Here is a 13,744-nt window from a genome sequence, read left to right as displayed (position 1 = left end):
GAGCGTCGACAACGGCCCGCGGGGAGGAGCCGCGTCCCCATGGCCGGCCCCGAGTGCCGCGGGGCTGCGAGCTGCCGTGTGCGCTGTGAGGAGCGCGGGACGGCAGCGGTCAGAGCCTCTGTCAGAGGGAACAACGCGGTCCTGCACCGGAGCTGAGCACGGCGGGATGATCGCTTCTCTGCTCCTGCTGGCAGCACAAGCCAGGATGCCTTTGGCCTTCTTGGCCCCCTGGGCACAGTAATGGCTCGTGTTGAGGCACGCGTCAACCAGCACCCCCAGGATTTTACCCCTGCACTGGAGGTAGCCACTCTGCCCCAAGGGAAAAGCATTGCCCGGGGTTGTGACACCAAAGTGCAGGGTCTTGTTGAACTTCATCCCATTGGCCTCAGCCTAGCAATCCTGCACACCCAGATCCCTTTAAAGGGCAACTCTTCCTCCCAACTTGGTGTCATCTGCAAACTTACTAAGGGAGCACTCAGTACCTGAATCCAGGTCATCAGTAAAGGTATTAAACAGGACCACACAGAATCACAGAATGACCCGGGTTTGAAGGGACCTCAAGGATCATGTAGTTCCAACCCCCCTGCCTAGCAGGGCCACCAAACATACACCTTTACTAGATCAGGTTGCCCAGAGCCTGACCAACCTGTCTTGACACCTCAAGGACGGGGCATCCACAACACTCCCTGGGCAGCCTGTTCCAGGACCTAACCACTCTCCTAGTAAAGAACGTCCCCTAACATCCAACTAAATCTTCTGTCTCTTTAACTTAAAACCATTTCCCCGTGTCCTGCTATTGTCAGCCCTTTCGAAGAGTTTACTCCCCTCCTGGGAGTAAGTTCCCTTCAGGTACTGAAAGGCTGCAGTGAGGTCACCCCACAACCTTCTCCAGGCTGAACAAACCCAACTCCCTCAGCCTGTCCTCATAGGGGAGGTGCTCCAGCCCCCTGATCATCTTTGTGGCCCTCTTCTGGACCCTTTCCAAAATCTCCATGTCTTTTTTGTACTGAGGGCTCCACACCTGGACACAATACAACAGATGGGGCCTCACAAGAGCAGAGTAGAGAGGGACGATCACCTCCCTATCCCTGCTGACCACCCCTCTCCTGATGGAGCCCAGTACCAACCCCTGGAGAACACCACTCATGACTTATTGCCAGCTGGATTTAACTCCATTCACCTCCACTCTCTGGGCCCCAGAAGAATACAGTGAGAGACAGTACTTTGCTGAAGTCTAGGTAGACTATGTCAACAGCCTTTCCCTCATCCACCCGGCTGATCTAGTCAGAGAAGGAGATGAGGTTGGTCAAGGACCTGCCTTTCATGAACCCATGATGGCTGGACCTGATCCCTGGGTTGTCCTGCACATGCCATATGATCTCACTCAAGATGATCTGTTCCATAACCTTTCTTGTCACCAAGGTCACACTGACAGGCCTGTAGCTCTCCAGCTCCTCCTTATGACCTTCCATGTAAATGGGAGTCACATAGGCAAGCCTCCAGTTCTCTGGGACCGTTCTGGTTACCAGGAGCACTGATAGATAGTGGAAAGTAGCTTGGCAGTCACCTCTACCAGTTCCCTCAGAACCCTTGGGTGCATCCTATCTGGCCCCATGGAGAGTGCAGGTGGAGTAGCAAGTCTCTGGCTGTTTCCACCTGAATCAGGAGGGATTTATTTATCCAGGTCAGGAGGTAGAGTACCCCAAGGGTAACTGGTCTGATTCTTAAAAACAGACATCGAGAAGGCCTTGAGAACCTCAGCCTTTTCCTTATCCTCAGTGGTCACATTCCCCACCACATCCAGTAAAGGATGGAGATTCTCCTTAGCCCTCCTCTTACTGTTTATCTATTTGTAGAACATATTTGTCTTTTACTACAGTGCCCAAGTTGAGTTCATGCAGGGCTTTTGCTTTCCTAATTTTCTCCCAGTATATCCCAGCAACTTCTTTGCACTCTCCTCAAGTTGCCTGTCCCTTCTTCCACAGGAGATAGATGCTCTTTTTCTCCCGGAGCCTCAGAAGATGTTGCATGTTCATCCATGCTGTTCTTCTTCCCCACCAGCACATATTACAGCAGACAGACAGCTTGCTTCTGCACCTTTAAGACTTCCTTCCTGAGGAGCAGCCAGCCTTCCTGGACCCCTTTACCCTTCAGGACAGACTCCCAAGGGATTCTTCCTACCACTGTCTTGAATAGTTTGAAGTCCACCCTCTGGAAGTACAAGGCAGCAGTTTTGCTGACCTCCCTCCTGACTTCACCAAGAATAGAAGACCATTTTCTGGTCACTCTGGACAGGACAGCTCCCAGCCTTCACATCCTACCAGTCCTATCTCTGTGAATAGCATGTCTAGTGGGGCACCTCCCCTAGATTCTCTTACCATCTGCATCAGGTGTTTGTCTTCCACACACTCTAGAAACTGGGCTGCTTCTTCTGTGCTGTATTATATTTCCAGTAGACATCAGGGAAGTTGAAGTCTCCCATAAGAACAAGCACTGACAATTGCACAACTTCTGCCTGCTGCTCATAGGACATATTGTCCATCTCTTTCTTGTTTTAGGCAGTCTATAAAAGACTCCCACCAGAATGATCAGCCCTGTTGGCCTTCCCCCTGATTTTTTACCCACAGAGACTCTGCCTTATCAGCTTTATTTCCAGCCTGAGATCAGCAATATTCAAACCCTTTCTAGCACAGACAGACATGCCACCACCCCCTACTTCCTTGCTTATTCCTTCTGAGGAGCTTATAGCCATCCACTACACAATTCTAGTCATGGGAACAATTGCACTATGTTTCTTCTTGCAGAATAAAGGCTTTTACTGCTGTTCCTATCCTCATGTTCTGATTCCATCTCCCATTGGATGGAAGAGGCCCCACATCATGGCCAAATGAGCTGCAGGTGGGAGAGGGAGTGGGCAATAAGCAGCTGTCTCTCATAAAGAAGGTGTGCTGAAGAGGGAGGTAGTTTCTTGCTGGGCTGGAGGTAGCAGCAGCAAGGACATTATTTGTGGGGGGGGCCCTCAGTGGGGGGAGAAGCAGCTTTGCTTCTTTGGGGCTTTCTTCTTTCTTTGCCGCCTTTCTTCCTTGGGCTTCTTTGGCCTGATTGAGTGAAAGGAGGTTGTAGCTTTTTTGGTGCTTGAAGAAGCTGGGTGGACTGATCTGGATGGAAACTGGAGAGGGCTCTAATTCTTTTGAGGGCTTTCTGAGACTCTAGATTTGAGTTGTATGTTACTTTCTACCAGGATGGAAGTTTGTTTATTTATTTTCCCTTGTATTTCTGAAGTGTTTAGGTTCTATAAATGTAAATAGCTTAGTAGCTGTTTCCACACAGCCCTTAGACCTTCCTTGCTCCCTGTATTTTTATACTCCTGCTTCTAAGCTGTACAATGCTAGACTACTTGTCTGGTCTGGTATGAATGAATCTCTTAACTGAGGGAATATCTTAGTATGAGAGCTCTGTCTTGTGAGTCTTGTGTGATTCTGAATGCAAGCTTATGTGTAGGAGGTTTTTTGTTTTTTGTTCTTTTTTTGTTTTTGTTGCCTTAAGCACAGGAAGTGTGGTGTTACTGAATTATTCATCTGCTACTGTTTTAGGGTGCATTTAATGTAAGAACTCTGAATCAATAACTCTGCTGTGATCTCGTATGCAGCATATGTGATAGTATCTAGAAGTGCTTTCTTTATGAAATACGAAACCTGTTTGTTCTCTTTTTTTTTTTTTTTCTTGAGAAAATTGGTTTTTTTGCTCAAGACCAATTGGCCAAAAGCTAAACTGGTGAAAATACTATTTATATGTATGTAAGGCTACATTGAAGTTACTGTGGCTTTAAAATGTGATATGAGATTGACTTCAAGTACTAATACTACAAATTGTATATAAAAGCTTACTTGTCAAAGACTCTAGTTGTCTTTTAATAGGAATAACTTTGATAGTACTAGTCTTCTAACTTCTGTATGGAAGGTAGTAGTCAGACATATGTTGTTTCACTGGGTTAGAAATAAAGACAGGAAGAGAAATATCTGTTGGATTCTGATAGAATACAATAATCATTAAGTCATGTGTGTTTTAAAGTGACTAATCCAAATCACTTTTCTTTTTACAGTGTTAAATAAAAGAAGATGAATACTACATCTGCTTCAGAGAGTGGATCTTATTCCACGAACCACTCAAGACCCTTCTTCTATGCGCAGCCAACAGCGCAACAACCTTTTCAACTTCCATGGTACATCAGCCATACATATAATCCATACTGTGTGCCTGCATCAGGTAAGGTAAATGACAGCCATCTGAAGTAGTAAATTGCTCCTGGAGTGGAGGAATGTGTGTTTAAAAAGCTACCCGAGAGTTTAAATGGGATTTAATGTAAGGCTTTCCTTGTTAAGGACTGAATTTCAAAAATGTTAAGTGTGGTTTGTCTGTGTTGAAAAGCATCTGTCTCTGGAGAATGGGAACTATGCAAGTTAATAACTGTTATCCTATGGGTACGGAGTTCCAAATATGACTTAAAAATGAGTATGTTTGTATGAGCTTCATATGTGCATGCTATAGGTATGTATCATAGAAATTTTAAAGAGAACCTGCAATATCATAATACATCTTGTAAATAGTATAGCTATGTTGATTTATGTCTGGAACTCTGTTAGCAGAGATGATGTTATAGAACAATGCATGGAAGAAGGGAGAGGCAACAAGCAAACAAAGAGCAGCAAAATAGCACATATTCCAGGGAGTAAAACCAAGCTCTGTTCTAAAGTGTAGTTGTCCAGATAAGCTGTTCTGTAACACAGAACACTCTGGGTTTCTCTGCGAGACTTGCTTCCAGGTATTGATAACTGAGGTGCTTTAATTATCTCTGTGTCTGGTCTCATAGCAGTCCTGGTGTGTGTAAGCAATTATGAATCAGAATGGCTTGTTCCAGAAACAAGGTATTTCTATTTATTTTTTTTTGTTGTTTCCAATTATTTAGGCTTCCGGGGTGGACATCCGTATTTTCCGCTTTATTCTGTTGCACTCCATGAGTATCCTGGATTTTTTGTTCCACAGCATCCAGTGCATACAAGAATTAACAGAAGGCCTTATTTTAATGCTCCCCCGCCCTCTCCCATGTTTTATCATGCAACACGATTTAGACACTACAGTTCCCCTGGGAGAAAAACAGATACAAAAGAAACACAGACCGATCCTAGACAGCCTGAGAACAAGCAAAAAAAGCATCAAGATACCCATACAGAAACGAAAGGTTGTGATGCAGGAAATATGGCCTGTGTTTCTTCTGGTATAGGTACAGAGATTGAAAGTACTTCAGAGAAACAAGATCTGTCTGGATCTTCCATTGTGGTAGACAGGGAGTTTCGTAATAGTCCTTCCAGCTCCACACAGTATAGAAATCTTCCTACTGGAAGCTATGCCTTTGAGAAGGAAGAGGTGAGAATAGAATACGGAAATGGCTCTCCAGCTATTCAACTGTGGAAGTCCTTTAAAGAAACTATTCCTTTGTATGATGTGGCAAGTGGTAAACCAGTCCCAGAGAACATGGTGCAGCGTGACGTATTTTCTGTTAGCTCATGTGAGGGAATGATATATGGCCCTCATGAAGGAGAGAAATTGGTGCCAGGAACTTACATTGATGAGAGAAAAGCTGTCCTCTCTTCAAAACAGAGTGTTGAAACTATGCAAGATGTCCAAGATAATGAAGTGAAACTGGATGCAGAAAAGCAGGTGACTACAAGTCAACAGGCAAAATCCCCTCCAGGTGAAGCCATGGCAGTGCAATTAGCAGAACTGACAAGATCTGTTACCATAGACCAACCAGCAGTAAGACAGGATGTGCTAGTAGCTAAGAAATCTAGTTCTAAAAGATCGACAGGTTCAAAAGCTTCTCAAGAAGAGTCCAGCTTTATTCAGCAAGCAGGATTGCTTCCATCTAGTATGGAGGTTATGAGTGACTTGAGTTTTCAGCAGAAAAAGCTGAATCTAAGCCATAGTGCAAACAATGAAAGTCAAACAGACAGAAGTATCTGGTGTGAAGAATCAATTGAGAAGTATGTTCCCTCTAACAGCTGGCTGGCTTGTTTGGATAATATGGATGCGAACTACAGCTATGACGTGTGTCTTCCACAAAGGAAGCGTCCAAGTGTACTTAGTCTTTCTTCTGATGACACGTCCTCTAGAGAGGATGCCTCATCCATTGATAATGCCCCAGTATCTTATTTTGTACCTGACTATGTGCTTCAGAAAAGCACGTATACTTTCCAAAAAAGTATGGAGGGCTTGGAGAAAGAGAAAATCAAAAGTGGTGGGTCCCTCAATGAAGGTGAAGTGGTAGGGAGGGAGCAGGTAAACAGCTTAGATAGCCAAGATGTCAAAAAACCTTCAACCAGGAAGATTAAAGAGACTTCCAGTAAAGGCAGAAGGCTGAGAGTCCTTCCTAGATCTTCTAGTCGGAAAAATATCTGTTCTCTCAAGAAAAAAGCTGTCAAGAATTTGTCAGAAATTGAGGACTCAGAAGAATACTCTATGCTGGTAGAAGAGGAGGATGAAGATGAAGAGGATGAGGAGGATGAAGATGATGATGAGGATGAAATAGAGTATCTCTTTCATGAAGGTGCTCCGTATGGGATCTGGATACCAAGTAAAGGAAATGCATACCGACAAGTTGGCCAGAGGGTGCTTTGGAAGCCACCAAAAAGTCCTTTTCCGACTCACTTCATTAGCTGGCCTGCTCAAGAGAAGATAAAAACTAGGAGTAGGTTTGGTGAAAACATTGGTGTTGTTTACAAACCAAAGGAGAAAGATGTTGTATTTAGTGACTATGGGTATTATGGAAGAAAGAGGCCAGTGGCGAGAAGAGAAGATGTTGAACACAAACGAACACTAAAGAAGTTCTTGGGAGGTAAGATATGTACTGAGAAAAAGGTACTTGTTAGTAGAAAATGTAAAGGACACAAATGCAACTGTGAATTGTAGGCTGAACTAGTTGGGGGTGGGGGGAGTCAAGCATAGTTCCAGTTTTGGCTTAGTCAGAAGTACTTCAGAATTATTTTTTTAGGCAGATTTTCATCTGATTAAAGATACTGAATGATAAAGCGTTCAGTAAAAAACTCAGCAGTAAACTTTTGAGTTAAACTAATAGACTTAACTTTCTGACCTAAACTTATTCATTTGAAAAGCTTAAGGTCAACTTAATTGTTCACTGTTGTTTAATGATATTTTTTGAAATGTAGGATTTGAATTTAAACAGACTTGACCTTCCCAGATGATGTTAGGGAGATTAAACATGGTTAAGTTCCTTGTAATCTGATGACCGTGCATTGTATAACTTTCCTTCTCTGCAGGAACATCCAACTATTGATTTTGCTGGCTGCTGTCTTGCAGTTAGCAACAAAGTTTTGCTATATATTTGTGAAATTGGTGTGAAACTATTAAATTTAGTCTGGGAAAGTCTATTATTATTAAGTAAATATTACTTAATCTGGTTTCTACTAGTATTTACTTTATACTGGGAGTGAGAATAAGCAGACATACTAAGGTTCATAACTAGTTCTCTAAGAGGTTGCTATTTAGTCTTATGAAAAGCATCTAAAAGAGGACATACTTCTAGTAGCATGGGTAGTGTTATTCTTTTTATATGTGTATCTTTATACATATTATTTATTTTTTACAAAATCTACAGATTTAACTAAAGCTGCCTGTAATCTGCAGTTTTTGACATGTGCTTTCTAGAAAGTGAAGTTTTTATTTTTGAAAGACTCTTAAGATTCAGTGGCTAGCTTTGCATTCCGGCAAACTGTCTGGTTGATTAAACAGTATACTAACATTAGCAATCACGAATACTGAATTCTTTTTATCAACTCTTCTATTAGGAAGACCATTGAGGGAAAGTGTGGGGATTCCAATACCACCTGAAGAGTACTGGATTAGAAGTGGTGCTAAGCCCAAATTCACTGGACAAATACATGGTAGTCTCTCACCCCAAGCCGAGAGCAAAGAGCAAGGTACGTGTTCTTCACTGTTTGTTCCATGAAATAATCAAAAGAGTGTAGTATGAAACACAGTAAACTTGATGTTTATGTAAGATTTGAAGAAAACTAGCCCTTCTATTACTGCTGAAGTGTTCTGTGTAGGAGAGAGACACTGTCAGTCCAATACATTTCAGGATGTTTCATGTCCTTCTTAAACTCAAACATATACCGATAGGGGTATGCTAGAGCAACTTTATTTAATGGTACTATGGGAAATATTGAATATTATGTGGCCAAACAAAGCAGTTATTTGTGCAAAGCTCCTCTGTCATAAACTGATTATTTTTTTCATCCAAATAATGCATCTCGAGTGCATATACAGTGGTAGTTCCTAATTTTGACAAGTGATATTATGTGATTTCTATATGTATTTTTTTTTTATCTGCCAGTGGAATAGGCACAAAGTATACAGGGGAGAAAGAGAAACACTAGAAGCAATAGAGAGAAGTTGAGCTTAAATTTGTTTTTATATGACTTCAAGATGCAAATGGTGTTTATCTAGGGTGCCCGCCTCCGGTTAAACAAAAGAAGAGAGCAGGCAAACCCCTGCTAAAACGCAGGGACACAAGATGTGAGATGGAAGACGTGGAAGTGTGGGAGATGCCTAAAAGGAGTGTGCGCAAAGGTTGGTAGGATTCTTACGAACATTTGGCCATTACTATCTCAGAGTTAGGTTATTTGTGAAATAATAGCAATTAACATACAGACAAGTTAAAATAAAACTCAAGTTAAACTTTGAATGTGAACATTCCTGCAATAAGAAAAGGCAGTCACTGCTGTCCAGCCTTCCTTTAGAAGCAAATTGACCTCTGTTACTCAGTGTGCGTTCCTTAACTATTATTACTTTTTTTTCCTTCAGGGCATGGAACAAGGAAGTCTCTTTATAAGAGAAGATAACTGCAAACACTGGGGCAGGAGTGGAGACAAATCATAGGTTTTCATGAAACCAAAAGTAAATTATTGTATGTCTTGTAAGTTGCTGTGCACTCTTCAAGTGCCCTCTACCTTTATGGTGCTGCGAGTAAACTGTACTAAGTATTTAACACTAAATTAAGTCACTTTTTGTAATTAATGCATCCACTATTTAAATAATAAACTTAATAGAAGTGCATTTAAGGCTCCGTTTGTGCATAGAAATAAAAATTACTGATTCATATATATCCCTATCATACTACTACTGCATGTCAGTTACTGCTGCCCTGTCCTTAAGCTCAGTAGGATTATAAAGCCTGCCAGTGTCATCTCATGGTTAGTCTACGTGATGTGAACAAAACTGTAAGTTTCTTTTCCATTGCCTGGATATTTGGCTTTTTTTTTTTTTTTTTTCCCCTGTGAAAGTTCAACTACTGACTTGATATGTAAGCTACAATGACTTGCAATGGTGTACTGATAGATGGCTGAATAAGCCAGCAGTGTGCCCAGGTTGCCAAGAAGGCCAATGGCATCCTGGCTTGTATCAGGAATGGTGTGGTGAGCAGGACTAGGGAAGTCATCCTGCCCATGTAGTCAGCACTGGTGAGGCCTCACCTCGAGTTCTTTGTTCAGTTTTGGGCACCTCAGTACAAAAAGTACCTTGAGATGCTGGAGTAAGCCCAAAGAAGGGCAACAAGGCTTGTGGAGGGCTTGCAGTGAATGTTCTATGAGGAGAGACTGAGGGAACTGGGTCTGTCTAGGGAAGAGGAGGCTGAGGGGAGACCTTATTGCTCTCTTCAGTACATGAAAGGTGATTACAATGAGAGTGGTACTGGTCTCCTCACTGGTGATAGGATGAGGGGAGATGGCCTCAAGCTGTGCTGGGGAGGTTTAGGTTGGATATCAGGAAAATCTTCTTTACAGAAAGGGTTGTTAGAACTGGAATAGGCTCCCCAGGGATGTGGTTGAGTCACCATCCCTGGATGTGTTTAAAAATTGTCTGGATGTGATGCTCAGGGACATGATTTAGTGGTGGGATGTTAAGGTAGTGTGGTTGGACTTGATGTTTAAGGCCTTTTCCAACCTGAGCAATTCTGTGATTCCTCATCTTAGAGAAAATAAGGTATGATTGTGAGACTAAAGCTAAAACATTGATGTGATGTTCCTCCTTTCTGTAGAGACTGACCTGGAGAGATGTTACTGATGACTCTTATTTTGCCCCTAAGTCCAAGTCAGGGAATGGGGCACAACACTATTCTTAAAAACTCCTGTAACGCTGTATGCTGGCTTTGGCCTACTGCTGTGTATATTCTCCAAAGATGATAAAACTAGGTCTTTTGTTAAATATCTTGTAAATATCCAAAATAGACTAATCATAGCACAAAAACGTCTTGAGGTTTTTCACTAAGGAAGCTAGTGTTGCTAGTGTTACCTCATGAGAAAAATAAACGTGAAGATCTCATTGACTGCCAAATAAAGTGACAGTGATTAAAAGATGAGAAAACAGTGCAAACCTAGAAGGGATGACTCCACTACTCAATTGTCCTTTGGCTATTGTTTTTTAATAGTACTTGTAGAAACCTTTGTTAAAGAGCTACTGTAATTATAGTCTTCACTCCCAAGGTACTAGGAGAAAATTCAGCAGTGTTGATGCAGATTGATTTTTGTTGTTGTTCTTTTCCTCTTAAGTACATAGCAAGAAAATAAGGAAAGCAAATTTTTATGCACGTTGCATCAGAACCTCAGAGCGTAAATGGGGGGACAGAATTCTTTTAGGCATGGAGCTTTTGTAATACTGCCCCTGCTCTGAAAAGTAAGGGAACTTCTGCCCTTAAATGTCTAGCATAGGAAAGAGGGTTAGACCTTTATTGTGGTGATAAGAGTGAGAAGTAGAAGTTATTTAAGTTGAAGACTAAATGACTGTAGCTGAGACCTCTAAGGTAAGGGTTGACATTTTTCCCTTGAAAACTTGAGTATTAAGTTGCTTCTGCTAACAGATTTGTCATCTTGTCTGATAATGGGATACTAGTAACCTGGCGGGTAGAATGAACTTATTTTTGAGAGTGATGGATATTTCGGAGGTACTCCCAGAATCATACTAGTCCATCCTTTCACAGGTCTGGTATCTGTGTGCTTCTACTCAGATGTAAGAAGCAGTTTAGGGCTGGGTGACAGCAGCTCCTGGGAAGATTAGAGGATGTAGCAGTAGCACTTACATGGCTTTGTGTGGAAAATAATGCATTAGTGTTATGTATGTTTGGTGTACTGTGCTCTGCAGAACTAGTGCTGTGGTTTTAGAACTGTATCTTCTACTTAGCTTTTTCTTCACTCAGTAGAATAGATGATCTATGGACTCCATCTGAATTCAGCTGGCTTACAGCTGTATTTAATGTTCCAGCAGATGAGATGGATATGGCTTAGAAAAGTTGTAAACTATGAACTGTGTTCTAAAAGGCTGTGAAGCTTTTCTTTGTTCAGACAGGTAACTAGCCTATGATATTTCAGACTCAGTTTCTGGTTATAGTTACATATAGCCACGTGTGTCAACTCTGTTCCCTATGTTAGTTTGTCAGATCTTAATTCCATATTTTAATTTCAGATTTTATAGCATCTGTGTGGCATAAAGCTTCCCTCCCCCCCCNCCCCCCCACCCTATTTCTGGTTTGGAATATTAGTCATATATAAAAGCTGAAAATCATTAGTTGCAGCAGTATTGCCTATGAGTTGTATATCAGCTCCAGTTCCCATTTGTTTAGATTCATGGAATTAATAGGTTTGTGCTACTGTTACAACTCAAGTTTCAGTAGTATAACTTTTAAACATAAACACACTTCTATAAAGAAGGTAGTAATGACTAAGAAATTAGTTTGTTCCTTTAAATAAAAATGAAATTGCCCAATGCTTAAGAGAGAAATAAGGCTAATGCATCTTTTAGGAGTACAGATTCCTATCCTGCTTTCTAGAATTAATTCTGTATTGAACCATTTTTCCATTAATAAATTCTAACACCTATTTTAGCTCTAGTCTATGTGTTAAAGAGCCAGAGTCTCATAAATGCTAGCTTTGGCACTGCTTAAAGTGTGAAGTGATTAAATGCTCTGTGTTTTTCTCAGTACTCTCACACTGGTTACTGCTATTAGAAACTTCACCATATTGAGAGTGTGGCCCTACTTTAATGAGTCTGGGTAGACACTTATTAAAACTGAGAATGACATGAGGAAAATAACCAGTTAATCACAAATCCTTCAGTGTAAGAATTAGGGCAAGAATGTCCAGTCTGTGGCCCAGCACAGCTCGCAATGGCTGTGGCTCTTCCCCATGAAGTAGCTGGGTGTGCGCCCATTGCTCACAGCAAGCACAGTGCTGCAAGACTGGCATTGTCTGGGCTGAAACTGCAACATGAAGGTGCAGGGCACTACTAGCACAATTGTGTGCAGTCTGATATACTGGTTAAGCATAGTCCCAAGAACAGTGAGAAATATATAGTTGTGCTTTCTATGATGCTGTGGCTTCCAGAATCTGTCCAGCAATCACCAGTGCTTTCAAAACATGGATTTTCTTACCATCATTTGGAATCAAACAGAGAATAAAGTCATTATAAATTGGTGCATGCTATTTCATCTGTTAAATCTTCTTTCTGGTTGAAGAACCAGGAGCTTTAAATTAGTTCTCTGTATCAGTATTATCAACTACTGGGAGTCACTAGTAATGATGTGGCACATAATACTGAAGGACAGAACAACGCCAGAACGTTTGTGCTCTGGAAATAAGATAAACTATTAGAGGGAATTTCACCCAAGGCTACTGCTTTGATTAATCACAGAACTGTAAGGGTCAAAAGGGACTTCTGGAAATCATTGAGTCTAACCCCACTACCAGACTAAGTAACACAGGAAGGTGTCCAGATGGGTCTTTAATATCTCCAGAGGAGACTCTACAACCTTTCTGGGCAGCCTGTTCCAGTGCTCTGTTACTCTGACAGTAAATAAGTTCTTCCTTGTTTGTATGGAACTTCTTGTGTTCCAGTTGCTGCCAGTTGCCCCTTACTCTATTGCTGCAAACCACTTAAGAGGGTCTGGCCCCAAAGACTTGACTCCTGCAATTCAGATATTTGTAAACAGTGATGAGATCCCCTCTGTTCTCAAGATTGAAGAGTCTCAGGTCTCTCGGCCTTTCCTCATACAGAAGGTACCCCAAGTCCCTAACCATCTTCATGGCTTTCTGCTGGACTCTGTCTTGAAGTTCCCTATCTTTTTTGAACTGAGAAGCCCAGAACTGGAACCAGTATCTCACAAGTGAAGGGCAGAATAAAGTAGGAGGAGAACTCACCTTGATCTCCTGGCCATACTCTTCTTGATGCACTTTAGGATACCACTGGTGTTCTTGGTCCAAAAGGCACACTGCTGGCTCATGGCAAACCTGTTATTCCACAATGGCCCCAAAGTCCTTCTCATTAAAGCTCATTTTCAGCTCAAATACTCTTTATAAGATTGCTAGGATATAGCAATATTTAAGTTGCAAATTGTTCAACTGCTTTACCAATGAACATGGTTTTGCTGACTTTACTGAAGATGTAAGGTCTCAAACATGACTGAAGGATTCTGTTTTTTTTCTAAATAGGTCTTATCTACCCTTTAACTCCTATTGACTGGCAAGAAATGGAGTTATGTTTCTACTAAATGGCTTACACATGTAGAAGGGAAAAAACACTTCTTAATGCATACTTTCCTGTCTCTCTTCCAAAGCTCTCAGGTGAAGGAGGAAAAAACAAACACACTACCAAAAAAAAGTGCACTTGAGTGAATGGCATC

The 13,744-nt window shown here is 41.7% G+C and overlaps 1 protein-coding gene across 2 annotated transcripts; it reads left to right on the top strand.

Moving 5' to 3' along the window:
* Positions 1-187: 187 nt before the first annotated feature.
* On the top strand, positions 188-9,137 carry LOC107309880. Of its 2 annotated transcripts, none has more exons than XM_032442566.1 (6): positions 188-300; positions 4,103-4,266; positions 4,967-6,892; positions 7,863-7,994; positions 8,524-8,646; positions 8,881-9,137. In XM_032442566.1, the coding sequence occupies exons 2-6, from the start codon at positions 4,119-4,121 to the stop codon at positions 8,916-8,918; spliced, it is 2,367 nt and encodes a 788-aa protein (XP_032298457.1). In that variant the 5' UTR covers positions 188-300; positions 4,103-4,118; the 3' UTR covers positions 8,919-9,137. The 2 variants fall into 2 exon arrangements, with proteins under 2 accessions (XP_032298457.1, XP_015710525.1); XM_015855039.2 differs by lacking the exon at positions 188-300 and adding an exon at positions 3,026-3,241.
* Positions 9,138-13,744: the final 4,607 nt, after the last annotated feature.

This window comes from Coturnix japonica, chromosome 2, assembly GCF_001577835.2.
Source record: "Coturnix japonica isolate 7356 chromosome 2, Coturnix japonica 2.1, whole genome shotgun sequence".
NCBI lineage: Eukaryota > Metazoa > Chordata > Aves > Galliformes > Phasianidae > Coturnix > Coturnix japonica.
Note: the sequence above shows the minus strand (reverse complement) of the source record. Positions and strands in the feature narration are given on the sequence as shown.

What these genes read in the sequence shown, in the direction of transcription:
- LOC107309880 (XM_032442566.1), top strand. Translation starts at nt 4,119, where the DNA reads ATGAATACTACATCTGCTTCAGAGAGTGGATCTTATTCCACGAACCAC. An exon ending in ATACTGTGTGCCTGCATCAG is followed by an intron (nt 4,267 to 4,966) that starts GTAAGGTAAATG and finishes CCAATTATTTAG; the next exon opens with GCTTCCGGGGTGGACATCCG. An exon ending in ACTAAAGAAGTTCTTGGGAG is followed by an intron (nt 6,893 to 7,862) that starts GTAAGATATGTA and finishes CTCTTCTATTAG; the next exon opens with GAAGACCATTGAGGGAAAGT.